The sequence below is a fragment of the Anopheles marshallii genome, chromosome 2 (assembly GCF_943734725.1).
Source record: "Anopheles marshallii chromosome 2, idAnoMarsDA_429_01, whole genome shotgun sequence".
NCBI classification, from domain to species: domain Eukaryota; kingdom Metazoa; phylum Arthropoda; class Insecta; order Diptera; family Culicidae; genus Anopheles; species Anopheles marshallii.
Window position 1 is genome coordinate 85,504,217 of NC_071326.1, and position 26,042 is coordinate 85,530,258.

The 26,042-nt window shown below is 45.1% G+C and overlaps 8 protein-coding genes across 8 annotated transcripts; 4 read left to right on the forward strand and 4 right to left on the reverse strand.

Moving 5' to 3' along the window:
• The first annotated feature begins 606 nt into the window (after nt 1–606).
• LOC128707738 (longitudinals lacking protein, isoforms A/B/D/L-like) lies at nt 607–3,311 on the forward strand. The gene is made up of 2 exons (XM_053802697.1): nt 607–1,890; nt 2,037–3,311. Exons 1-2 carry the CDS (start codon nt 607–609, stop codon nt 3,309–3,311), a joined length of 2,559 nt encoding a protein of 852 aa, XP_053658672.1.
• Nucleotides 3,312–9,622: 6,311 nt separating this feature from the next.
• On the forward strand, nt 9,623–13,772 carry LOC128707657 (exportin-4-like). The gene is made up of 5 exons (XM_053802615.1): nt 9,623–9,673; nt 10,032–11,005; nt 11,102–12,623; nt 12,840–13,220; nt 13,299–13,772. Exons 1-5 carry the CDS (start codon nt 9,623–9,625, stop codon nt 13,770–13,772), a joined length of 3,402 nt encoding a protein of 1,133 aa, XP_053658590.1.
• A 3,059-nt stretch (nt 13,773–16,831) lies between these two features.
• Nucleotides 16,832–17,759, reverse strand: LOC128708947 (uncharacterized). The gene is made up of 3 exons (XM_053803927.1): nt 17,624–17,759; nt 17,346–17,505; nt 16,832–17,279 (listed from the first exon to the last, which is right to left on the reverse strand). Exons 1-3 carry the CDS (start codon nt 17,757–17,759, stop codon nt 16,832–16,834), a joined length of 744 nt encoding a protein of 247 aa, XP_053659902.1.
• A 524-nt stretch (nt 17,760–18,283) lies between these two features.
• Nucleotides 18,284–19,953, reverse strand: LOC128719332 (mitochondrial-processing peptidase subunit beta-like). The gene is made up of 3 exons (XM_053812956.1): nt 19,885–19,953; nt 18,506–19,720; nt 18,284–18,424 (listed from the first exon to the last, which is right to left on the reverse strand). The coding sequence occupies exons 1-3, from the start codon at nt 19,951–19,953 to the stop codon at nt 18,284–18,286; spliced, it is 1,425 nt and encodes a 474-aa protein (XP_053668931.1).
• A 654-nt stretch (nt 19,954–20,607) lies between these two features.
• On the reverse strand, nt 20,608–22,068 carry LOC128708817 (glycoprotein endo-alpha-1,2-mannosidase). The gene has a single exon (XM_053803797.1). It carries the CDS (start codon nt 22,066–22,068, stop codon nt 20,608–20,610), a length of 1,461 nt encoding a protein of 486 aa, XP_053659772.1.
• A 728-nt stretch (nt 22,069–22,796) lies between these two features.
• Nucleotides 22,797–23,785, forward strand: LOC128707768 (exosome complex component MTR3-like). The gene is made up of 2 exons (XM_053802725.1): nt 22,797–22,962; nt 23,025–23,785. Exons 1-2 carry the CDS (start codon nt 22,797–22,799, stop codon nt 23,783–23,785), a joined length of 927 nt encoding a protein of 308 aa, XP_053658700.1.
• Nucleotides 23,786–23,850: 65 nt separating this feature from the next.
• LOC128707579 (splicing factor 3B subunit 5) lies at nt 23,851–24,108 on the reverse strand. Its single transcript, XM_053802536.1, has one exon. It carries the CDS (start codon nt 24,106–24,108, stop codon nt 23,851–23,853), a length of 258 nt encoding a protein of 85 aa, XP_053658511.1.
• Nucleotides 24,109–24,797: 689 nt separating this feature from the next.
• On the forward strand, nt 24,798–26,041 carry LOC128718739 (venom serine protease-like). Its single transcript, XM_053812359.1, has 2 exons — nt 24,798–25,353; nt 25,422–26,041. The coding sequence occupies exons 1-2, from the start codon at nt 24,798–24,800 to the stop codon at nt 26,039–26,041; spliced, it is 1,176 nt and encodes a 391-aa protein (XP_053668334.1).
• The last annotated feature ends 1 nt before the right edge of the window (nt 26,042 follows it).

The following is a 26,042-nucleotide window of genomic DNA, read 5'->3' on the forward strand; positions in this document are numbered from 1 at the left end:
ACTAGTTTACCCGTAAATATACAATCGCGCGTTAGCACAAGATAACGCCCCCGGGAGCCCCATTTCGGCAATCACGCTTCCGATACGGTGCGTCGTGAATCAGATGATATGTTGCGACCTAGTGAGCGAGAGAGGGAACTACAATACCTTGTACACATACCTTGATTGCGATTATCGCCACATTCCGCCACGCGTGACTCAGAGCAGTTCCGCGCGGAATGGGTGAATGAAACTCATCACACGCTGTGGACGGGCAGTGAGACCTCGAGAAAACCCGTAAACAACAACATTGAGCGTGTGCCGTGCCGTAGGAGAGTTGTTTTTGCGACGCAAATGTTGTTTTTGTTTTTACCCGGTCCGTCGATAGCTGATATGAATTGGCAGTGTTATTGGTGGGTCTGGTAGAGCAACAGAGACATCTCAGTTTTGTTGCTAAACTATCAGACAGAATGTTACTATTGCACATAACTAACCAATGTAATGTTTGCTTTTCCTTTCTGTTTCCATCTTCATAGAACGAATAACGGATAGTTTTGGGGCGGAATAGGTCCTCCCGCATCTACACAGCTTAAGCAACAGTACAGCGAAAACCATACAGCCTTCAACATGGGTAGCAGCGAAGGACAAACGTACTGTCTGCGATGGAACAACCACAAATCGAACCTGGTCGAAATACTCGACGCCCTGATCAAGATGGAGTGCTACGTCGACTGTACGATCTACGTCGACGATCAAGTGCAGTTCAAGGCGCATCGTGTTGTGCTCGCCGCCAACTCGCCCTACTTCCAGACGATCCTGCAGGACGTCCCGATGGATCACTGTAGCATTCTGTTCCCGGGTGTGCAAGAGTTTGAGATGCGCGCCCTGCTGGAGTACATGTACACCGGTGAGGTGAACGTTACCCAGGCACAGATACCGCGCATCATGAAGATCGCGGAACAGCTGGAAGTGAAGGGCCTCTACGATATGGCTGACCTGAAGGGTCGCTTCAACAAAATGGTCGATGTAGATCATTTGATGCGTGATCGCGACCCGGCCACAACACTGCTTGCCAGCAACAACAATTACGGTAGCAAAGGATCGTCCACGGCCGGTTCAGGTGCGGCGACAGCTTCGTCCTCTTCGTGGAAAGACACCCCGCCAACTAGCAGTAGTAGTAGCGGTGGTGGTGGTGGCGGCGGCGGCAGCAGTCACTACTCACACCATCAGTATCAGCACCAGTCATCGCCAGTTATTTCGACCTCGACGAACATATCGATTGCTCAGAGTAGCAGTTCCTCGCCGCCGTATTCGTATAAATCGCCGTACTCCAGCCTATACTCTCGCAGTCCCGGTGCCGTTGAACGTGATCGCGAACGGGAAGAACGCAGTCGCGATCGCTCCTCATCCTTCTCACACACGGCCACCTCTCCGCATCGCATCCAGTCCACGTCGGGTTCCTCGGTATCATCGGTATCGGCACAGATCGCACTACAGTCACAAGGCGGCAACCATCAATCGTCCACACATCAGTCCAGCAGTTCCTCCAGTGCTAACTCCGCTTCTGCCCAACCGTCGACAGCGGCTGCAGCCGCGGCACTGGCTGCCGGTTGGCCGGGGCTCGGTCAAACACAGCTACACAGCATGCTCAGTTCGGCGTACGATTCCAGCACCGATATGAATCCGCTCAAGCGCAAGAAATTGCAATCTATGTCCAGTATGCTGCGTGACACTCCTATTCTACGCAACGTACTGGCACAGGCGAATCCGGCCGACTCCTCGCAAACTTCCGGTGGAGGTGTTCCGGCTGGTGCGGCAGCAACGGTGGCCACGATACAGACGATCCAAGGTAGCATGAAGTCCGATCCCGATCGACCCAGCAGTCATCACTCCAATGGCAGTGGTTACAAGGTAGGCATTTCTGGCATTTTTGCGATGTAACTGAGATATTTCATACACATTCTTGAAGAATACTTCAATATCTTGATGATTTTTGCTGTAATAACAATTTATCTAACCATGTGAGTCATCTGTGTCCTTTTGTTTTGTTCAACCAGTCAATCAAGGAACCATCGCATTCACCATACGCGGACAAATCATTCGATGATGAGCTGCTGGACTCGCCGCACAATTTCAGCGGTGATGCTCGGTTGGCTTCGTACGTGCCACATCAACAGCAGAAGCCGGAATGGAAGCGCTACAAGCAGTACACCCGTACGGACATTCTTAACGCGATCGAGTGTGTGCGCAAGGGCATGAGCGCGTTACAGGCGTCGCGCAAGTTTGGAGTCCCGTCCCGCACCCTCTATGACAAGGTGAAGAAACTGGGCATTACCACTGGTCGGCCCATTAACAGGGCGCTTAAGCGATCGCCCAGCTCAAGCGGCAGTCCGGCATCCTTCCCGTACGGGTTAAGCGGTGCGAGTCACATGTTCGGGCCGGGCAGTGGTGCACCCGGCGGTTCACATCCGGGAGACCATCATCCGCAGATGCCATCACAGTCGCAACAGCAGGACGAGGAAGCATCGGCGGCTGCAGCTGCTGCGGCAGCGGCTGCCATGGCACACCATGAAGCGGGTCGCATGATTAAGCTGGAGCACGGTAGTCACCACGGATTGCCCCCTACGATCCCACATCCTGCCGCTGCCTTGCTCGATCCTTCCTTTCTACAGCAAGCACTGGAAGCCCGCGGAGGAGACATTGCTGGCCGTGAGGCACTGCACGCGATGGCCTTTGCTGCGGCGGCTCATGCGGCCGTTAATGGTATGAGCACGTCCCCGGGCACGCACGGTACCGCCCGATCGCCCAGTCCGAGCGTGCTGATGAAGTACATGCGCTCGGTATCGATGAGCTCTCCCGAGGACGATCGTCACCATCCGGCGCCACAGCAGCAGCGCGAGCGAGAACGGGATCTTGTCGAAGGACATCCGCATCGGGAAGGCCATCACCACAATGGGTCGGACCCGGTTTACGCCAGGCGCGATCATCCCATGGAACAGGACTCGATCGATGACACAGGCAGTGACTGTGGGGAACGACCACCCAGTGGTCCGGGTCCGGTAGAGGGCCAGGAGGACCACGTGGAAGATCTATCCATGGGTCCGAAGCGTGACTCAGAGGAACGGGGACCTTCGGTATCGCCACCTCCGTCGTCCGTGGTACGGGCACCCCAACGATCGCGCTCACCTTCACCACAACCGGCCCCACCCTCCCTACCACCCCAGCAGCAGGGTGTCATCGTGCCAGCACCCGGTAAGTTAAAGGAAGACTACAACATCCCCATCAAGCGGGAAATCATCGCCGACAGTAACGCACCGTCAGAATCGTCGTAGAACGATTAGCAGTTAGCTGCAGGTGGTCTCGATCAAAAAGCACCAGGCGCACGGAATGCTCGTACTACTACTATTACTACTAACACTAATACCATTACTATCACCACTGTGAAGCATAGACAAAACACGCTAGGGAAAACGAAACGGGTAACTAAGTTCACTGGGTTTTTTTTAAACGATTAATCCACTAGGGAGTACATTAAGATTAGTTGACAAATATTTGTTGAACCCACCATGTTTACATCTATTAACGGCAAGCGGTCGGATTCTGCACCGAATCACAACCGTCTCCTATATTCCTTTGATGGGGTTAATGCCACTCGGCACAACCCGAACCGGCAGTTAAGCACAAGGTCCAAAATGTGTCTTCTTGGCAAGAAGAACGCGCGCGCGTTGCAACATAAGTTACCTTAACGACGTCATCGAACCGAACCCACCAATTTGTTTATACGCCTAGCGCACATCCGCAATTGTAGAAGTATTTAGCTGTTTGTTGTATCCTTCTTCGTTTTAAATATGTTTAACTTATCTTAACACCGTAACCACACAAAAACACCGCTGACAGACAGATAGCGAACCCAATTCAGGGAAGCATAGAACAATTATCAATTAGTGCACCGTTAAGCGGTGTAACATATGTACGTAAAGCTTGCAGCAAAACCATCCAATTCATTAGACTCAGAATCTCTCTCCCTAACTTCGTAAGCATTCTCTTCGTTGATTAAATAAATAATCGAGAATCTATAGACTGAAATGAGTACTCACCATCAAATCAACTACCCACCCACCAACCAAAAACAAAAAAAAAACATCCAGACATTCGATACGTCTGAAGTATAAATGAACACTCGTAACCCACAGATGATGCGTCTGTACGTATGTCGAAAGTGTGCGCTTTTCTTCGAACGCTAGGCTCACAATGGAAGTGCAATAGAAGAAGCATCGAAAGGACGCTTTCCCTTTTCGCTGCCTTTTGTTATGTTAGCTAGGTTTGCAACATCGTAGATGAGTTGTTTCTGTATACTAAACATGCTTAAGGAATCGCCTCTCTGGAAAGCCAACCCTATACGCTGCTTTGGAGAGTAGCTGTTTACCTTAACTCCCTAATTCATTTCCTTTTCCAAAGGTCCTTTTTGAAAAGTTGCATGCATGAAAGGAGGAAAAAAAAAACAACTAAAGATCATAAATCTATCCGGGCTCTAAAGTCTGTACACCATCGTTTCTTAAACTTGGTAGTAATCTTCGAACTAAAACCTCTACGGTCCGGGTTTGAGCATTTCGTAAACTCTGCTCGGTATCGAAAACGAAGACTAAAATTAAAATGCATCTTTTCCTTACCTGAAAATAAAAAGAAAAAATAAAAAACAAATGAACGATTAGAACGATTTGCGGAGAACGTTGGTATCACCAAAACATGTACTATTAGTTCTAACTTTGCTCTAGTTTGCGTTAAGTGCTGATATACACTATTTCCTAGGTTTACACATTAGCGCGCATGCGTTGCACTGTGCGTGTTGCCTTTCGTCACTAACTGATTAGCTTTGTAATGTTTAGTTTAAAGTCGCATAACCGCAAGACAATTGTGCGGTTGTTTGCTTCTACCTGGGCAAAGAAGATTGAACCAGAATGCAGCATGATTCTACCATCGAGTGCCTATAATGAATGATGATTCCTATAAGCTAGCGCGAAGTGACAGTGAAACGACGAAAACGAGTAAAGCTAAAACACGGTTCCTGCATTTTATTTTTATGTTGTTTCGTGTCTCTGTTTTGGGCGCAAATGCGTACACATTTAGATATATATATACCATTATGAATATGAACCTAATTAGGCTGTACCTATTGTTTACGCTCAGTGGAAATGTTCTTCATCAAATATTTTCCTATTAGTGTTAGTTACCGGAAGGTGCGTAATACCGTAGCAAACGTTTAGAATTTAAATGTATTAGGTGCCGCAAAAGGGCACACATTTGCGATGGCAGAAAAAAAGTTAGATGTTTCTTTTGCTCTTCTTCAAATGAAGCCATATCTTACCGATTGGATGTCAAAGTGAACAAAACGAAAACAAAACAAAAAAAAACAAGCAAATCAAACTATATACAGATATATACGCAGTAATAGTAGTGACAATGATGATAAAAAAGTGTGTATAATACACAGAACAATGTTGGTTTTCTTATTGCATCATAGTAGAGAAAGGTGTCGAGCGTAACTGTAAAACTAGTGTACCGTAGCACATAACAGTAGTAAAACGCTTAGTGTAAAAGATACAAAAAGAGAGAAAGAGAGAGAATTGACAAATGAAGAAGAAAAATTAAGATGCGAAAAAAATGGGAAAAAATGGAAACATAAAAAACAATGCCATATAAATATACACACACACAACTATGGTTAATGACTACTAATAATCATGTAATGCTAGTATATTATATCGTAAAGAAGGGCGCAACACAAAATCAAACGAACCTAGAGAAAAAAAGAGATGCAAAGGCAAGAAGGGATAAGAAACTTTACGCTAGTACTGTTAAAGGGTACCATTTTGTAAGGATAATTATTGAAAAGACTGATTAAGGATCCTGTTTGTTGTTACTAGACATGGGCTTTAACGTGCAGGCGTTACACGCGATCGATAAAGAGTGAAAAGAGGGTCTTAAGACACACCGTATGCACCGGTATGCAGGTAGAGCGTTGCATTCAGAAGCAAAACACAAAAAAAAAAACGTAAAACCCCGTCCCTTTCCGAAGTTACCGTTGTTCGATCTGCGAGCAGTATCCCACATGTTCGTCCATCATCCCATTACGTTGCGCGCAAATACGAAAGACTGAGTTTACTATTATACCGATGATGCTTCGGTTACGAACGATACGGGTACGGGTACATCCAGCCCAGAGACCAAGAACACCTGTAGCATGTATTTATTTTGTTTTAGGTTTTTGTTTTACCATTTTCCCCGTTTCTCTGTTGTAATTGAAAACTTGCCTTTAAATAGTTTTCCCTGTTTTTTTTTTTTTGCTTTAGTGCAGTTGGACTGTTCCACAGCCCAATATTTATAGCGCCGGTGGTTAATAGGGCTTTGGAGGAAGTGGTAACGGATGCTACTATCTTTTTGAACGTATGTGTGTTTGTGAATGTATGTATGTATGGATATGTATGTGTGTGTGTGTCCGTTGTTTAATTCTCAAGTTAAAGTGCTGGGGCGATGCAATATCCTCAATGTAGAAAAAAAAGCTGGTACTCGCGGCTTCACTCTTCGCGAAATTACAAGGACATCCTCCAGTATTTGCTAGGCCACATTTCGTCTCGCAGAGTTGTAAAGTTGTATGTAGTGTGTAGGTGCCCCCGTAAGCCTTTGGTAATCCAAATTAAGTTTGTGAAATAGTCATTGAATTATTAGCAGCAAGCAGTGCAGCAGATCGTAAAGCGCAAACACACGGTTGCTGTCGTGATCGTGCACGCACACCTCTCGTTAGTAAAATGTTATACAAAGGGATGCATTTCATGTAATCCACGGTATGGGCGAGAATTCTTACAATTAGATCTGGTTCTGATTGCGGTATGATACGGGGGGTTTTGCTATGGATCCGGAAAAAAAAAACTATAGATGTTGTTTTTAACTAGTGCAAAACGTAACGCAATTGTGTGAACAAGAGGTAGGAAACGGAGAAACCGAAACAGCATGAAACAGTATGCAGGATGTTACAGTGTAAAAAGGAGCAGGTTGAGAACGATGCAGCACGTTCATGGAATGTTGCACAAACAACCACAATTAAATCGATATCAAGCATTTAAAAATACAAAAGAATATGAGCATGAAAATAAATAAAAACTTTGTAGAAACATTACATACCGAGCGATTGTTCGATTTTTTTATGAAATGAAAGAACAAATATTATTTGGTTCGTTAGTTTACTAAATGATCTTAAAACCGGTGCATCTCCCCTGATCGTGTTTTATGTAGAAGATTATTTCGAGTCGTTCGAGTCATGAGTAAAAAACATGCAATTATTCTGTTTGTAATGCCAACATGAAGATAAAGATGGGATTGCGATTCGTTTCTTCACTTATAGCACTCGTAATTCTGTTTCCTTGTGCTTCGAGAAAAAAACGTGTAATTTTATCCATTCTCAAATTTCCCTCACCTATTTCAACGTCTTTGACAAACAGATTTGTTAACCGTGTCTCAGCTAATAAAAATTTGAGCATCTGGTTGTTGCCAAGGTCCAGTGGGCAGTGGTCTATCCTTTCCAGCAATTCGTCATTGTAATTCCATGTCCCATATGTTTGATTTCTACCTTATACAGTAATTCTTCTGCGTCCGTCTCAGAGCCTCTTCAATTTCCACCATCCATTGAGTTGACTTATCTACTTGGCTGCTGAACAATGTTAGTTACTGATGCGATCCAATGTTTGGTGGATGGAAAACTTTCAGGGTCCTTTGCTACTACCAAGAGTGAGTGCCAAGGAGCGCCAGTTGGCAAAAGAGTTCATTACCTAGTTTTATAACTACTAAAATATGGACTAGATATCATGATCATCGGTATATTATACCAAACGCCGAGGCAAGAGATCGTGGGGTCGCCAATCGATATAAAAACAAATCAAATTATAATTTCGTTGGATTTTCTCCTATTCCTCTACCCGATACATTTGGTTGGGCTTTTGTGCACTAGATATCAGAATTATCAGAAGAATTCCTTTTATTACTACTCACTTGTTAGGTTCTTAAACATTTGTATGAGTCCACATATTTTCCATTTTGAACGATATACGATCGACTGCAGCACCTTCACAATCTGAAAATAAACGAGAGAATAAGAATCAAATTACTTCTTTATTAAATGAAAAACGTACATACTTACTCAAATACACACCGAAATGATCATTTTATTATTCTTTTCCAGAACTACGGTACTGTTATTGAACTGTTTTGCTTGGCGTAAGTGCAGAGAAGAGGTATCTTGAAACGGCGCCAACATTCAGTGATACAAAATCTACACCCGAACTGTGTTCTAGCGCACTATCATGTTCACGCTCCTGTCTCTTATCCTCGTTTGCCTGATTTAGCAAAAGACTTTACAAAGAGATATTACCAACCGGGTAAATAAAAACTGCACTTGGAAGCAAGTACTTTATCGAAACACTACACAAAATCACTATACCAACGACTTCATAAACACAGCGTGCGTGCCATTGTTGCTCGAGTATTTTGTTCAATTTTTTCGCCCTTTCCTCAAGCTTCATATAGGCGTTTCGCCATCTTGAATGATTTGTTCATGGACCAAAAGCGGGAATTGTATATGTGAGATTTGAGAACGAAACAAAATTATTTAAAAACATAAAACAAAATGAAACCCTCCAATATTAGATTTTTTTCGCGTAATCCAACAGAATTTCACGTGATTCTGTTGCTGAATATGGGTTCTATTAACCTTGCGCTGAATCAAGAGTTGTGTGTCACCGGGCTGGTCAGTTTTTATTTGACAGAAGAGAGCAAAAGCAATGACATGTTTTAATTTTTTATCCAGTAGTATCTGAAACATTTGAGAGGGAATGAAAGAGTTTTATTTTATGTGCAAATATTGGGAATCCAAATAATCATACTCATCATTTGTTTCGAGAAAAAACTTCGATTTGTTCTTCTCCGTATGCTGTGTTGGTTTGATTTGATGTGTTCTCAAACGTCAAACTTCGTGGTGGAATGTTGCCATCACGAATGGTTGTGGTGCAGCCTTTCCGTTACCCATTTTGGATAAAATCAACACCTGCCGGTTGGTGAAATCTGTGACGAAGTGAGAAAATATAAACATTTGCTATGTGAATTGGCTTCCTGCGGGCTGCGTGAAGCATTCATTTGCTAGTAAAAAGCGCAATCGTCCGGGAACGCGTTAACTCCCGGGAGGGGTTTTCCAAGCAACAGTCGCGCAATTCGGGGTGTGCGTACACGAACGCAGGCACCACAGTTGGTTCGTCTTTGTCGTGATCGACCGAAGACAATTTTCGAGGCGTGCTAGATCCGTTGTTGATTTCGTGTGAAAAGTCACGCACGATTGAAAAGCGCTTTGGATTACTGTTTTCAACCGTCCACGAAGGTACCAGCAAGGGTTGGTGTATGGTAAAAAGTGATATAGTGATATAGGTGAAGGTAAAGGAATTTGCCTGCGTGAATTGTATGTAACAAAAAGTCGCGACGACGACCAACCATCACGGGAGGATCTTCGGGAGAGACACACATACATACACAAATCCAACGTATCGTATGATAGAATCCTCGCCCAAATCTTGATGCAAAGTGGAAAATCACTGCTGCAACGATGGATGAAACTTATCTGAAGAATCTCGAAACGGCGGCTCACATTATCATGGTAGGTGGGAAATGTGTATCGAAATCCTCGAGTATTCGTCGAAAGGAAGAGAAGGAGGTGAAAAACAAAGGAACACCCGAGGACCTTGGAATGCGTGCGCGGTGCGTGTTGTTATGGGGTCTGCTCGGCGCAAAGAAAATCGATAGTTCGTTGTTTTGCTTGCTCCGCCCAGCGCACATCCCAATCCAAGAGTCCTTTGCGTTTTCGCAAGCAAACATTTCTTTGTTTTGATTGCATCTCTTTTCAGCCAGTGACTGTTTACATTATGATTCTTCCAGCCACGGCCACTAGCGTACGTAGTAATAATTTTCCATGTTTTTATTCTTTATTTCTCCTCCCCCGCTGTCACATATCACAGGCCCCGCCGAATTCCATCACAAACCAGCAGCGCCAGGAATCGGAGCAAATTTTTACCAGCTTCAGAAAAACGAAAACCCCGTACGCGTTGTGTCAGACGATCCTGGAAAAGTCGTCCGTTGATTTAGTACTTTTTGAAGCGGCCGATGTGCTGAAGAAAACGGTGGTGGGAGAGTGGAAATTTATTGCCGAACAGGACCGGGCCTCATTACGTCAGTATCTGCTAAACTACGTCATCCAGCGGGATGCGCCGGTATTCATACGGGACAAGCTGCTGCAGGTGGTGGCCATCATGATCAAGCGCGCCAGCCTGGAGGACCACGGTGCGGAACGAGGTCAGATATTGGAAGAAACGAAGAAGATGCTGACATCGGGTGAGCTGAAGCAACAGATTCTTAGCTGCAGCATTATGTTGGCCATTTTGGAAGAATACTGCAACATCGTTCGGTCGGATGATACCGGTCTGAATACGCTAGAGCACTTCAAAGCGAAGAAGCAGTTCGAAGATTCGGATCTGCTGAAAACGTTCTGCATGACGCTGCAGGCAATGGTAGCCATCGTGAATAGTTTCGATACGTCCAACAGCATGCAGATGTATCTTTTCAAGCAGCTGCTCACTGTGATGGAAACTGTACTGACCTGGGGCTTTCTGCTGCCCAACCTGAGGAACGTGCGTGTGCGTCACTCGCTCTCCAAGAGCATTATTGACACATCGGAAACGGTAACGAAGGCGCTGCACGCTCCGCCACTTCGTCTGCAGGCCCAATGGAAGAGTGTAATCTTTGATCCGAAAGTGTTGGAAGTGTTCTTTCACACTTACTGGAAACTGCGCGATATAGACGATTTGCAACCGAAGGCGCTCACGTGTATCTTGCAGCTGTCCACCCTGCGAGGACCTATCATAACGGAAAACATCGACGAAAGTATGTCCTATCTGGCAAACTACTTGACGCACTTTCTATCGTTAATGACCAAGTAAGAATAGTTAAGGGTTTCTAACTAAAAGAGGGCTTCCATTTAATAGACACTATTGTTGATCAAATTCCTTTCCAATTCTCTGTTCCATTTTAGCATCGAAATTAAAGACAAGGAAGCGTACAGTTTTTCGCTGATTCTTCGCAAACTGTTCCAGTTTTTGCCCACGGACATGCTGAAGATGCTGCCCAATTCCCTTTTGGATGCGTCCATGCAGCAGTGCTTCACGCTGACGATGAAATTTTTCGAACAGTCCGCAGCGGAAGAATCGGTAGCACCAGACGAAGCCCTCTACGTTGATGCGCTGAGCAACATGCTCGGCATATGGCTGTCGTTTTTCGACGACAAACGAAACTACCCGTTTGACCCGATACTTCCCTACATAATGCAAATGTTCGAGAAGTACGTCCAGTGCCATTTGGCTCCACCGCAGGGCATACGCGGGGCAACGGGCCGAGACGGAGAAGGAGGTGAGAATGAAATTACCGATCTGGAGGAATCAGATCGGGAGCGATTTAAAGAGCAGCTGGCCGTTATGGGATTCTTCGGACGACAAATTCTGCAACACTCCCTCGGTCTGTTGGCAAAGCTTTTGGAAGATCGTACGCGAAAGCTCGGCACCCATCTGCATATGCTGCACGCCTCGCAATCGCTTTCCATCTCCGATGGGGTGAATTTGGAGAATCTGTTCGAAGATCTGCACTGGCTGCTGTTGATAAGCGGGCACGTGATTGCGATGGAATCGGTCGGTGAAACGCCTATGATACCGGAGCCCATTTTAACATTCAGCAAGCAACAGGTTGAGTCGGGTGCAACGGATGTATCGAACAGCTTGAAACTGTTAGCCTCACCGAACCAAGACATTCAGGAAATACCGAATGCCGAATCGAACGTGGATCCCGTCATCCGGCTGATGGCGGCCGGATTTCGGTTGTGCGAGCTGGAAAAGACCGCCATAGAGGTGCGCATGTATCAGTTCCTAAGTCCCGAGCTGAGTGCCACTACGATGTGGTTTTTACGGCACTGGTGCAGTACCTACGTTATGTCCGCCTACGAACCGTCCGCAAATCATATCTTCTCGAACGCGTTCGGCGTCGGTACGGCCGGTGCACTTTGGGTGATTAACTATCTGCTGAATAAGATCTGCCTCAACGCTCAAAACCTTCGAGCGGAACCGGCGGTAATGGAGGAAACGATCGAGCTGCTGCTCGCGTTGCAACGGAACCGCTACCGTGCACAGACCATATTCAACTCGGAATACTTCCGATCGATATGCGACTTGAAGAGCTTTGAGCTTCCTATGGCGGTTAAGCGCAAGCTTCTTCGTGGCTTCGTTACGATCGGGGGCAGTATAGAGGGAGAGGAAATACGCAGCGAGTACATTATGCGCATTGTGCAGGGAACGAAGGAGAAATTCAACTTATTGCAGACTACGCTGCAACAGCACGCACATCTGCACCAGAGCGAACAGTTTAAGCAGAAGGTGATCGAGGTTCTCGAGGAAACGATCGGTTGCGTGGAGGGTGCGTTTGACAATCTGATCCTGATACTGTTCAACGAAATTGAACCCATTTGTAAGCAGCTCAGCACGTTCATGTCTGTGTACAGGAATGATACGGTACGTAGTAATGCCTGAAGTGGTTTCTTCTTACACCAAAGATTTATAAATCCTGAGAAATTCATGAATGAGACTTCATTCAAGATTAATCTTTAGGAGTCGATATTTGATTCGAATGACTCCTAACTAAAAATTCATATGAATGAATCTCCTCAACAAACACATTTAGCACAAAACTAATCAAAACTCGGCTTTCTGGTCATTGTCTATTCTAAGGTAATTTTGGAACTTGTACTGGAGCTGTTGAACGAACTAGAACGATCGGCTGAGGTGAAGGAAGTACGGGCTGCGCTGCATCAGTACAGCATGGACGTGATCGGTGTGTACGTTAAGAACAACAGTAATCGTATTTCGCTCGATCCCACCAACAAAGAACGAGATCCGCAGGATTTGATCCTTATTTTGAAGCTTATTCACGGGATCAGTGCCAGCCGGGTGGCAAATGATGAAGAAACGCTACAACAATCATCGGACGTTTGTATCTTCGGGTTGACGAACATTGTACCGCTGATAACGACCGATTTGATCCGATATCCAGAACTATGCTATCAGTACTACATTACTATTACGTCTTTTGTCGATTCGAAGCCTCATGTGGTAAGTAGCGAATTGCGAGTGATAAGGCAAACATAGATTGGCAAAATCGACTAATTTGGTTGCAATTGCCGTTTGCAGGTACCAGCGTTACATCCCGACTTCCTTAAGCAGCTTGTCGCCTCAGTCGAGCTTGGGCTAACCTCGTTCACGTCCGAGGTGGAGCTGAAGTGTGTCGAGTTTATCGAGTCGTTTGCCCAGGTCGTCAGGCTGCATAATAATAATGAATCGCTCGTCTCGCAGCTATTGCAATCCTTCCTAAAGCTGATGCTGGACATGACGATCGGTCAGAAGATCGACTGGAATAACACGAGTGACTGGTACAAAGCAATGTACACCGTGATCTGTTGCTTTCCACAAACGTTTAAGGATATGATACAAAGTTTCCTGCAGGAGCACGTGGACAGCAGCACCGACAAGGCGAAGGAGATGATCGGCGAGAGCTTGGTACGCTTGAATCAGATAGAGTTTATAAACCTGCGCTTGATGAAGGTACGGTTTGTCGACTGGTACGATCGGTTCGTTTCGCTGGTAAGTCTTATGTATAAGAAGTAGGTAAGCATCTGTTACATTCTTTGGGACAGATTGTGAACGTATTGTTCGATAGAGAATGTAGAATGCAACTGGTGCATGTGGCTAATATTTCCACGCTAATAGAAGAGGGAAGTGTAACACCAATCTTACCGTGTGGGGAATGGAAGATCAATGTTAAACGCCCTGCTATTTGTTCTGTTTGTGTTGAGGATTTGAATAATAAGGCAAACCTTTTTTTACTTCGTCGTTTGTCGCTTGATTTGACGAGTTTTGTTTATCTCACACACTGTACAGTTCCTTTCGTCTTTGTATGTGAACTTTAGAACGTTAGCGCATCTCTGGCTCGGGGTAAGGATATGACCGTCAGCAGGAAACGAAATTTAAGCTATGGTGTTTATCGAGCAACTAGTCCGTGATGGTGTGCGATGAAATGACAAAAGATTCGTTGGAATCCATACGAAGTTATATACAAATTACTAGATAGTGGAACAATACTTAACTAAAGGATAGCTAGGGGCTTACTACAATTGTACGGCGCCGAGTCTCGCTTACAAAACGAAGGATAAAAAGAGATCGATGCACGCAAAAAAACGTGATCGGAAGATGGCATTGTTATTTGGCAAAAAAACAAAAAAACAAAATTCTACACAACACGGTGATACGGTAATTTTAAACTGAAAATCGCACTTGTGCACCACATTTCATTTTAAGTTAGATAGAGCGTAGAATGTATTTCGAAATCTGCACGTTTTTTTCTGCAAATACGACGCACACAACAGTATCACCCTATGTGAAGGGGTTTCGAGACGAGAGCTAAACAACAAAACTTAGACAGTTATTTACGATTGCGAAGAGATAGATTAGATGCGTTAGAGCGGCACTCTTTTTCTGATGCTCGTGTTTTTTCTTCCTGTACCTATAACTATTTATCGTGTTTGAGAAAAGAAAAAAAATGCAATATACTGTTAGAGCGTTCCCGGTTAACTGAAAAAAGAGGTGTCGATAGGCGAAAATGGTTTGCCTCTACCAACCAATCTGTGCGGCGCTGTAGTTAAGTATATGCAACAAGATGCACTCGTTTTCATAAAGAGAGGGGGAAAAACACTGAAATAACACCCTAGCAAAGAGTGGCAGAGTGAAACGTGTTTGATGCGTATCGTGAGTGTGTTCAGTTACGTCGTTATGCTTCCTTTTTTTACACATCTGTTCCCCAGCCAGAGCAGCGTAAGAGCAGTAAGGGGGTAAGGAGAGCATAAGGCGAATAACTTAGTTAGCGCGAGATTTGGTAATTCAATGAATCTGCCGAGCTTTGTCTCTGTGTGATATTCGATTATGATAGAACCGAGCAGAGAAGGATACTACGGATGATCTACACAGTTCAACACGCACGTACACTGTGTTTGTTGCGACCCAACATCGGTAACGAACTGGGAGATGATCGTTTCCTTTTCCGAGTTGTAGCTATAGCTAGATTGGATAATGATAATGAAGTATATTGGATGGTTTAGCGTCTCTATGCTGCGAGTGATAAACGATTCTAGTAAAGCCAAACGAAAGGCTTTGAACGCACGAACGAAATGTCGCGAGTCCTGTGGACAGATGGAGATGGTATCAGGGAACAAGTGTTTGTTTTTTTATTGTTTTTTTTGGCTGCTAATATGCGTTATTATGTATTCTTTTAAGAAGGGCAGGAGATTTTAAAAGGGGAGGATGGTTCGTTTATGTATTGTGTGCGTTTTAAAGGCACGCGTGGATTATGTTGACCGTTAGGAAGACTTTTGTTATTTTGCTAGATCTCGGAATCGGGATGTAATGATGGGGAATACCTAATATGAATGACTATGTAAAGATAAATCAAATTTGTGCTACACTATTGTATGTACGATGCTGTTGTATGCAGAGGAATTAAAGGCAAAAAAATACACTCACACACTCACAAATGCAGACGAAAACATCAAAATCTAATCAACTCTTTCAAATGCATTTGTCGAATAAACAAGCTAATACTGAATGTACTACACAGCTAGTAAAAATTAAAAAAAAAAGCTCGCACACGCAAATGGGTAGCAATAGCAAAAGGGTAATGAAAAACAACCTAAGAACGGATTGAGTACAAATTATGATACACTACCATGAAGCAGAGTACTAAAACAGCGCACCACGCTTGTGTATAAGGTAACAATCTGAATATTCATGGATGATCCATTGTGTGAACCATGATCACGATCATGCACACTTCTGAAAACAGTATGCATGCAAACAAAAAGGGCGAATGGCTTCGTTTCGTCTGTGAATGAGAACGTGGACAGGCAGTAGTATCGGCTGCGATTTTGGGAAATTTTTAAAGTTCGAAACGCTCAGCTTCAGCAGGCAAGGGCAAAAACTGAGGATTGTGAGAATAAAGTTTTCCGATTGGGCTATACAGATCAATAACAAAGCTAACCGAACTCGTGCGTTTATGTCATATGCCATGCCATGCAGCGATAAAGATGGGAAAGAAACCAATCATATATGTTGATAGACGGACGAAGTTTAAAAGCACACAACAAACGTTTTATTTTTGCCTTTCGTAATCGTTATATCTTGTAGTCTGTTGTACCTGATTGCTTCTGTGGTATTCGAATAGCGAATAAGTAAGTAAATGTTTGTGCACATTGCACCGAAGCGCTGGCCGAAGCATCGTTTTCCGTTTTCGCTACTTTTACATCGGCTGAAATTCGGTCAAAGAAAAAGCCGCTAATACCAACGATGGTGGAGCATTCTAAAATGAGCGTGTGTATTGCTAATACATAACATAACATACTAAAATTATTCTACACTAATTCGTTTCACCGCACATACCATAGCCAAAGAGAGCATTTTTGTTTCAGTGCTTGGGACTGGAAAGAACCACCTCCTCAAGAGCAAATCTTTCGTCCTTAAGAGTCATTTATGCATTATAATTTAATTAATGAATGTTTGCTTTCGAAACATGTTCATCATATTGCAGCTTTGTGTCTTGTATTGCGAACGGAGCGATACGACTTTGCTTGAGCCTGTCCGATTTTAAAGTACGTAAACGTTTCCCCATTTTTTACCGTTCATAAGGACGAATACACCAGATTGGTGACGGCTGTTTGGATGGCATTCAGTCGGCTGGCCGGTAGATTCGCTTCGTCAATTCGCAGTGCCAATGCTTCAAACAACAATTGTGTGCTACTACGGCGAATGTGAGAATTAGCTTCCATTTGCATGGCTTCTGCTGCCGACCGTATGATTTTGATGCACTCCGATTCGATGAAATCTAGCTGACGCTTTCTGCTACCGCTGCCAGTACTGTTGGCCAGCTCGTGTGCCACCGTCGCTAGATTACGGGCATCGGCTGTTGCGAATCGTTCGCTCGACAGTATTCCCGAACCACAATCTACAGCGACCGTTACGGTGGCATCATCGCGCACAAACTGCTGTCGCGTTAGCGGATGTTCACACTTGATGTCGACATATCTTTCCTCACCGAGATACACATTGTCCAGGAAGTTGTTAGTAGAACTAGAACGGAAAGCACAAAATTTGGTATAACTTCGGGCATACGAAAGAGAAAAATGGTTTACGTACAGTGAGGCTTTGTTATAGCCCTGTAGAAATGTCAAGCTGTCGAAGTATTGCCATTTCTTAGGTTGCTCCTCATCCGATGTTCCTCTTGCGGATTGTTCCACCCGGCTCAGCTTGATGAATTTGTCCCGCAAACTCTTCCACCTTCGTTTGCATACTTCCACTAAAAGCAAATGAATGTTACCGGAGCGCCCGTCACGGTGTAAAAAGGAAAAAAAATTGGCTACATGTTGGGCAAGTGGACACAAACTTTCGGATCACGGAATGGATGGATAGTTTACCCGAGCTATCTAGTTCATACGCGATCTGTTGCCAGAGTCTTTCCTTGTCGCTTTTTCTTCTGTAGTTCACATTTTTCACATTGTATAGGATCTCATTTGCACGAACTTTTGCAATTAATTGGTCTTCGAAGGTCATTTTTGGGGCTATTTTGTAAACACTGTAAACATTTCTCTATTTGTGTGCTAGCTGTCAACAGCGATGTTACCAACTGACAGGTGTTTTGCGTAATAGGCGATGTTTTTTTTTGTACCTGTCGTCAGAATACGAGCTTTGATCTGTTTGGTTGTGAAATTCAAGAGCCAGTCATCTGTACAAAACGGTTGAGCCCGTTCTGGAAAAAACCATAGAAAACCAACCAACAAACAACGTCTCATTGAAGATTCCATCATCGGCATGCTCAGTATGTTAAAAGAGAGGAAACTAACTTAGTTCTTCGCTTATCCAATGTTTAATTTAGCGGTTTTTCATTTGGACTATCTGTACAATCAAAGGAACGAATTGAAAACATTCTAGTACGGCTGATATTTGGACGTTGTGGAAAACATTTTCCATGCGGCTTCAATAATGTGAGTCACAAGTCTTAAACATCACATTTCGTTGGCGTCTCGTTTTTGTTCCATATATCGCCAAATGTTGTGGATTGATTACACGAAATCATCCTACAGGCGGGTCCAGTACATGGACGAACGGATACGCATATAATCAGGCAGATTTTCTACCGGTCCGACGGCAGCAACAGCTGGACAACGGTCGAAAATGTATTTCATCGCAACATCACGCACATTCTGGGCAGTAACGCTCTGTGAGGACGATAAGAATGGAGAAAGAATGTTAATTATTTCGTAAACATTCCTAAATAATGATTTACACGAATCACTTACATCAATTCTCTGTTCCAGCTCGTGCAGTGGAATGCGGCGATTGTAGCAAAGCATTTGGCGACCAATATCCTCACAGATAGGCGTAGTACCGTCCAGCTGCAACAGCATGTTCGTCTTCAGCAAGTTCTTTGCCCGTTCGACTTCACCTTCCGTTACCATCGTGCAGAGGCGCATCCATTCGTTCTGCACATTGAACAGCATGTCTTCGCACTTGAGCGGATCACACACGAAGTATATGCCCCACAGACCGGTATCCTTGTAGCAGGTGTTGAACGACTGGAAGCTATGGCACAGCCCATCAGTTGCCGAGGCAACGGCCAACTTGGATGCATTGTTAGCACCGCCACCCTGCGAGCGATCCCACGCGCCAATCAGCGTGTTAGCTACCATCAATGGTACATTGTCCTGATCGGTCCATCCACAACCCTCAACTGCGATCGCAACATGAGCAAGGGGTAGGGAGTCATCGCGCACACGCACTTCCGATCCAGTAAAGCGGCACGGGGCCAATCCTGCTGCCTTGGTATCTATGGCGGAGCTCACCTTGCCCAGGCTCTGTTCGGCCAACCGTACCAGCTCATCGTGGCGAACACCACCGGCCGCAGCCAGCACGATACGTGGGGCCTTGTAGTGCGAATCGATGTATTGCTGCAGATCCGACTTGCCAATGGATTGGATGTTCTTGGTCGGTCCGAGGATGGTGTTGCCGAGAGGTGTGGCCTGATATGCGGTCGCGTGCAAATGATCAAACACTACCTCTTGAAGGTTGCTTTCGACCTCCTGCATCTCCCGTAGGATTACTCCACGTTCGCGTTCGATCTCCGCCTCGCCGAGCTTTGAGTTCTGAATAATGTCGGACAAAATCTCGACGGCTTTCGACAGATCCTTGGAAAGGCATTTGGCGTAGAACACTGTCTGTTCGCGGGATGTGTATGCATTTAGGTGGGCACCCATGTTTTCCACCTCCAGTTCCAGATCGGTCTGAGAACGTTTAGCCGTACCCTTGAACGCCATGTGTTCCAGGAAGTGTGCCACGCCATTGTTACTGTTATCCTCGTACCGTGAGCCAGCATCAATCCACAGACCAACGGTGGCCGTCTGTGAACCGGAATCTTCGCTAGCGACACGCAGTCCACTGCCGAGTGTTGTAACCTCCGTCGGTGGCACATTGACCAGAGCGGCACGGAATTCGGCAGCATTCGAGACCTTGTTGCGCTGAAATAAATCACAAAAGATGATTTATTGTCTCTTTCAGTTAGTTTTCGTTCGTGCAAATACTCGCTGATGGGTTTCATAAATACGCAATTTTAATTGCATCACTATTAGTCTACACCCGGAAACTGCCCCCCAGCAGTGATTATACATGAGAATGTTCTTACCCGTAACAGCAGCTGATGGCAGCGGCTGTACGCCCGCAACCCAGCTGAGATTTTCAACAGCGAGGCCATTGTTTTTCACCGAATATCGTACAGTTGATTGGGAAGGATGGCCTCAAATGTGAAACGATGGAAAGCTGCTGTTCTTTTGCTCGTCCTGAACCGCTCTGCAGGCAAGTGCAAAATTCTTCTGTTTACATAATCTGTACATGTCAAATGCGATGTTACCAGCTGACAGCTGTTTTGTACGACAGGCGATGTTCTTTCGAATCCGTTCTCTCCAAGCGACGTTTTTCGGTTGGGGATTGTGGTTGAGCCAAGAGGGCTTCTGTTAAAACCTAGTCAATACGATTTTATTGAGAACTTTGAAAAGTATATGTACACTCTACACACTTTCTACAATCCTTGTTTGGCAAAATATAGTTTCAACTATTTAACAAACTACCTTAGCGCGCGTCTGCATGTCTAGGCAAAGGAGCGGACGCATCCTAACTTTGGCATTGAATTTGGTATCAGCTGTTGAGCACTTAAACAGTGGATATCTGTGGTATAACGGGGTTTGAAATACACGACAATCATCTCTACTATTGCTATCCTTCACCTAGGGGCCAGGGAGCATAATCTAGTGGACCGAGATGCATGACTAACTATCCTAACAGATCTATCAATTCGTAGCATACTATTCTATAGATCCGTCATGTAAAATCAACGAAATACTGTCGACACCTAACAAATAGTACTGTTAATGAAATCGTAACAATTCAACGTGAGTTCCGTTTTCTTGTTTAGCTTGATGTTGTTCAGCTTGTACTTGATGTATTCTTCCACCCAGGACTGCGTTAGGTCGAGATATTTTTCCGGCGGCCCTGGTAGATAGTCGCGGAAGCCGAACACCGGAATGGCGGCCTCTATCTGCGTGCCATCGACCCAGTTGTTGTAGCTGTTGATGGTGATGATTTGCAAATTGTTCTTGAGCGACGTGCGCCACCCGACGTCGAAGTATTGACCGTTCGACCGGTAGCGCTTGATGTTGGTTATACCGTGGTTCTGGTTCACGTTACGATGATACTTTCGGCGATCGTAGAAACCAGGCCCAATTGTGGGAACAAACAGTAGACGATAGCTGTCGGCAAACTTTTTCAGCTGGTTCCAGTTCTTCCAGGTGGCCGCATAGTTGGCTCCGTTGCTCGGAAGGTACGTGTAGAATCCATCGAAGCCTGCCCGCCGGATCATGGACTTGTGGTCTTTGGAGGTGATATGTGCCAATAGTACAGCGTCATAGTTTGATCCCCGGATGGTGAGTATTCCATTGCGGCTAAGCAGTCGTTTCCATTCCGGGTCCGTGATACGATACGCTCTGCGTATGTAGAACAGTGGCATTTCGAGCTTCTTTGACAGGACATTGTAGTAGCTCAGTGTGCTAGTGGTACCAGCCGGACCCTTGCCAAACCCATCGATGAAATACTTTATGTTGCTCCGCATACTTTCAATAGTTCTGTCCGTGTAGTCGAGGATTTCGATCGCTATTTTCAGATCATACTGATCCGCCACTTTGAAGACCGTGCGCAACAAGTACTCGGAGAAGTTGGGCTGCCATCCAAGGATCACCGTGCCGATTCCACAGTTTTGTATCTCGTTGAACTGTTCCCGTATGATTGATTCGCTCGCGTTGTATAACCTTCGCTTTGGGTAGAACGCCGTATTGATGACCGGTTCATCGTTCGGTTTAAAGGACACGGAATTGTTTTCGTAAATCCGCGCTATCAATCGGTCGCTGGATGGATGTGTTGGACGCGGCTTGTACCATGCGACTGTACCGTGGTAGAAGATTTGTATGTTACGATTTAGAGGGAAGGTCCGATTGCGATGTTCCGACGGCGGTCCAGTTGCGGTGTGTGGATTGTTGTTGCCCACCAGCCGTTTGATTTTGTCCCGAATAATGCGTGCCTTCACTTGGTGCTCGTTGTACTTCTCCGGTATGATCGTTTGGCTGCGTCGCAGTTCGTACGATACGACATTCTGATAGCCATCGTTCGGTAGCGACAGCGGGGCCACTTCCTTTTCCGGTGTGCTGATTGTTGTGTAGAGACAGAATATGAGCAGCAGAAACGAGGTTACACCGATCAGACAGACGAGCAGCTTCATCGATTTGATGCTGCTCAGTTTGTGGATTCCTAAAACGGCCATTTTCGATGGCGTTCGATTGCGCGGGGCTGCGTTTCACTTGCTGAAGCAATCCGATGTGTACATTTTGCACAAAAAACTGGAGGGAAAAGGTAGATATCGAGATTACGCAGTCGGAGAGGAGTAGCTGTAGTTGGTTCTGTGATGAAAGAACTGACAACTGTCTGAACAGGATAGGAAGGAAATGGAAATTCATGAAGGATATACAGATGCAAATGCGCATGTGCCCCGACTGGACACTGTATCCTTTCAGGCCAAAGCGCGAGAGCAGGAACACAGATATCGACGCTTGGAAAAGCAAATGAAATGAAATAGCTATAAATTTGTTTGTAAACAAATTAATAATGTACCTTTGGAGCCTTGTGAAACTGTTGCTCTCTGTAAATTGGCTTGTAAAAACTCGCTTGTCGATGCGTGGTTTATATTTTCTAGGATAACTTTAGTTGAGAAAGTTGGGAATTGTAAAATAAATTAAGTTTATTTTATTAATATTGGGACTATTTGGATTGAAACGACACTGATTTTGTGGTTTTCTGTTCTATTGTTTGTTCGCCAATGTTTTTTGTTGCGATTTTGAATTGAATAACTTCAAATGTATTCCGCGAGGTGGCGCTAGCGTGTCAAGTGTCATATTAGATATTGTGGGGGAAAGAACAATTTGAAAACAAAATAATTGTGATCGAGAACGAAAGCACGTTTTGTTGTTTTTTTGTTGGAGAAGCACTTTCAATATGCCGCTAGATACGAAAAGAATAAATGGACCGGAAATTTCTACACCGTATCGGATATATTGCAAAGCTAGTGCACCGAAAGCGTTTGAAGAACGGTTGAGCGAAGCAATCGGTAAAGATGGAACACGCAAGGATGGTCGCTTGTTGCTGGACAGCCGCAAGTATTGTACGTACCAATAAATTTGATTCATTGATATGGATAATAGCAATGAAAGCTTTACATTTTAGACACAAAGATTGGCGTAGTTTCAACGGCGAAAGGATCAGCGTACGTGGAGCTGGGTAATACCAAAGTTATAGTATCCGTGTTCGATCCACGCGAAATACCGAAGCAGAACAAATTCAATCAGCTGGGAGAACTGTATTGTGATTTTAAGTACTCTCCTTTTGCCTCGGTGGTGAGGAAAGCCCCGCAAACAGATGCACGTGAACGCAGTATGGCAACGGCCTTAACGAGCGCTCTCAACCCATCCGTTTGTCGGCATTTGTTCCCCAACCTGCAGATTGATGTGTTTGTGAACGTGCTGGAAGACGATGGTTCAGCGCTAGCCGTAGCAATAACCGCTGCCGGGTTAGCCCTTGGCGATGCATGCATTCCGATGTTCGACATAGTGACGGCTGCAACGGCCGGTATCCTAGGAAACCGAATCCTCGTCGACCCTACGGCAGAGGAAGAAGCTTTGTGTATGGATGGCTATACCGAAGATAATCATGGTTTGGTGATGATAGCAAAGCTTCCAACGCTGGATCAAGTATCGGAGATAAGGCAGTATGGGAATGTGGACGTTGAAATGTTGTGGCAAACGTGTAAACAACTAAACACGAACTGTGGCGATTTGGTTCCGATCGTACAACACGTACTGGTGACCAAAGTTAAGACACACCTTCGAGAGCTTGAGATAGAGAGTGACAACGAAAGCGAACCTGGCGAAGACAAGGAGGACACAGCCGATACTGCTCTTCCCATCAGTTCGGCTGCAGATAAATGAAGCAAAGAAAGAGAATAAAATCAACACACAAACCTTGTATTACTTGAGTTCAACTACATTTATTATTAGTCTTCCGTCTTTTCTGGAGGCGGACCGCACGGTTGCAGCATCTTTTCCATGATGTTGAAACGAATTCTAGCCTTTGATTCATTCTCGGCGACCGCAAAATAGCTCAGCATATCGTAATGCCCGAGGTAGCTGGCAAGCGAGTCACGCTGCTGGTTTGTTAGCCATTCGTACTTGGTAGTGTCCGCATGCCCCGTACCGATGTATTTGCTTTGTAGATGTTCCAGCTGGCTGTGGATGTTGTACCGGTCGCCCATCGTTGCGAAAGCAGGAAGTTTGCAGCCTTTTTGTTAAAGAAAGAGTGAATATTTCACAACAAGCCGTGTTTGTTTACAGCTTTCTTTCTACTTTTTCGTGAGAAGCGTTGTGTTGTTTTATATGTTGTCAGATGTGACATTTTAGAGCAACAGCGGCGCTTCTGGTGGATGATAGCGAAAGCTTAACAAGCACAGTGGGAAGTTGGCTAGCACAAAAAATTGCCAATTTTCCGTTTCTTTTTTAATTCAAATTTTAACTACTAAAAGTGAAATTCAATCAGTAGTAATAAATTAATAATAAATATTGAATAATAGTAATTAGAACAAAAGCACTGTAACAGAACTGATATAGTTAAATTGTTTACAACACAGGTGTCAGTTTTGGGATTTTTTATCAACTTCAACGATTCTTTATTTTATTACTTCGATCTCTAAAACAGCATGATGTTGGCAAAAAAGTTAACAAGTTTCAAAGAAACACAGTAAGCAGAAAAAAACAAAACTTTATTCACATGAATGATGATGCACAGTATTCAATGCCCAATACAACTTGAGCTTGTGTGAAGGAAAGTTGTTTGCGCAGATGGTTTCGGAAAACATGCGAAATGAATAGTTTGTTTGTTGCGTTTTCAAGATGCCTGCTCGATATATGTTTCGCATGCTGGAATTGAAGAGCTTTAGTCGCAACGATGGGTTGGCTACGTGCAGTAGTGTTGGCATTAATTAGCCATGGGTTTGCGGCACGAGCCGATTGGTTCGATTCGTGTGATCGACAGTTTCAGCTGACCAGCCTGGCGGATGTAACGTTGAATTCTCCACTGTATCCATCGAACTATCCCGCCGGAAGTTCGTGTCGGTTTGCGATACGTGCCCCGCCAGGGTACACAATCCAGGCAACGTGTACTCTAAACATGGCCAATCCGACCTCCGCTTGCACTACGGACTTCTTGTACGTGTCCACGGAAGGTTTTGCCTCGCCTGTGGGTAGTGAATTCTTCTGCGGCAAGGGACAGATCGCACGGAAGTCACTGTTCAACAAGCTGACCATCTCGTACATCTCGTCCAGCTCAACCAACTCGGGATCGTTTACGTGTCGGTTAGTAGTGCAGCCGCAGGAATGTGATTGTGGATGGTCGAGAACAGCGAAGGTCGTCGGAGGTACTGAGGCCGGTGTAAATGAGTACACCTCCATGGTGGGACTGATTGATTCACTCACGGCGAACGTGTTCTGCTCTGGAACGATAAGTATGTCTATTGCTGAATCTGTCCAAAGTTGCTTAATCACGAATTAATACTTCTTTCTGTTTGTATAGTAAGCTCACGTTATATACTTACCGCTGCACACTGTAGTCGCCTTATTCCGAGTGTGAGTCGCGTGCAGGCCCTTGTCGGTGATCACGATTATCGCACCGGACTGGATACACCCTATTCGGCGATCTACAACATTGAACAGATCATTTCTCACGAGAACTACAACGACCAGACTCGCAACAACGATATCGCCCTACTGAGGACCACCACCGAGATGGACTTCAACCGGGGCGTAGGACCGATCTGTTTGCCCTTCAACTACAATACGTACAGCTTCGCCGGGCTGTCGGTAGACATTGCCGGTTGGGGTACGACTAGCTTCGGTGGTCCGATGAGCACGGTGCTACGCAAGACAACGCTGAGCGTGTTGGAGAACGGGAGCTGTTCGGCACCGTACATCACCGATCAAAAGATTTGCACCTTTGCAGCGGGCCGTGACTCCTGCCAGTACGATTCGGGTGGCCCACTGTACCTGCGGGGAAGCCAACGCATGTACACGATCGGGATCATCAGCTATGGGTCAGCCTGTGCAGCTTCGACACCTTCCGTAGCTACCCGCGTCACGGCCTACCTGAGCTGGATCCGACAAAAAACACTCGATGTATCGTATTGCGTTAAATGAA

Bases quoted from the DNA above. Each gene is read 5' to 3' on its own strand.
- LOC128707738 (XM_053802697.1), top strand. From the start codon at position 607: ATGGGTAGCAGCGAAGGACAAACGTACTGTCTGCGATGGAACAACCAC. The intron at 1,891-2,036 runs GTAGGCATTTCT...TTGTTCAACCAG, and splicing joins CCAATGGCAGTGGTTACAAG to TCAATCAAGGAACCATCGCA.
- LOC128707657 (XM_053802615.1), top strand. From the start codon at position 9,623: ATGGATGAAACTTATCTGAAGAATCTCGAAACGGCGGCTCACATTATC. The intron at 11,006-11,101 runs GTAAGAATAGTT...GTTCCATTTTAG, and splicing joins TTTCTATCGTTAATGACCAA to CATCGAAATTAAAGACAAGG. The intron at 13,221-13,298 runs GTAAGTAGCGAA...TGCCGTTTGCAG, and splicing joins TCGATTCGAAGCCTCATGTG to GTACCAGCGTTACATCCCGA.
- LOC128708947 (XM_053803927.1), bottom strand. From the start codon at position 17,759: ATGACCTTCGAAGACCAATTAATTGCAAAAGTTCGTGCAAATGAGATC. The intron at 17,506-17,623 runs GTAAACTATCCA...ATTTGCTTTTAG, and splicing joins GTATGAACTAGATAGCTCGG to TGGAAGTATGCAAACGAAGG. The intron at 17,280-17,345 runs GTACGTAAACCA...TTTCCGTTCTAG, and splicing joins GGCTATAACAAAGCCTCACT to TTCTACTAACAACTTCCTGG.
- LOC128719332 (XM_053812956.1), bottom strand. From the start codon at position 19,953: ATGGCCTCGCTGTTGAAAATCTCAGCTGGGTTGCGGGCGTACAGCCGC. The intron at 19,721-19,884 runs GTAAGAACATTC...GATTTATTTCAG, and splicing joins GCCATCAGCTGCTGTTACGG to CGCAACAAGGTCTCGAATGC. The intron at 18,425-18,505 runs GTAAGTGATTCG...TCGTCCTCACAG, and splicing joins AGCTGGAACAGAGAATTGAT to AGCGTTACTGCCCAGAATGT.
- LOC128708817 (XM_053803797.1), bottom strand. From the start codon at position 22,068: ATGGCCGTTTTAGGAATCCACAAACTGAGCAGCATCAAATCGATGAAG.
- LOC128707768 (XM_053802725.1), top strand. From the start codon at position 22,797: ATGCCGCTAGATACGAAAAGAATAAATGGACCGGAAATTTCTACACCG. The intron at 22,963-23,024 runs GTACGTACCAAT...TTTACATTTTAG, and splicing joins GCTGGACAGCCGCAAGTATT to ACACAAAGATTGGCGTAGTT.
- LOC128707579 (XM_053802536.1), bottom strand. From the start codon at position 24,108: ATGGGCGACCGGTACAACATCCACAGCCAGCTGGAACATCTACAAAGC.
- LOC128718739 (XM_053812359.1), top strand. From the start codon at position 24,798: ATGGGTTGGCTACGTGCAGTAGTGTTGGCATTAATTAGCCATGGGTTT. The intron at 25,354-25,421 runs GTATGTCTATTG...CTGTTTGTATAG, and splicing joins GTTCTGCTCTGGAACGATAA to TAAGCTCACGTTATATACTT.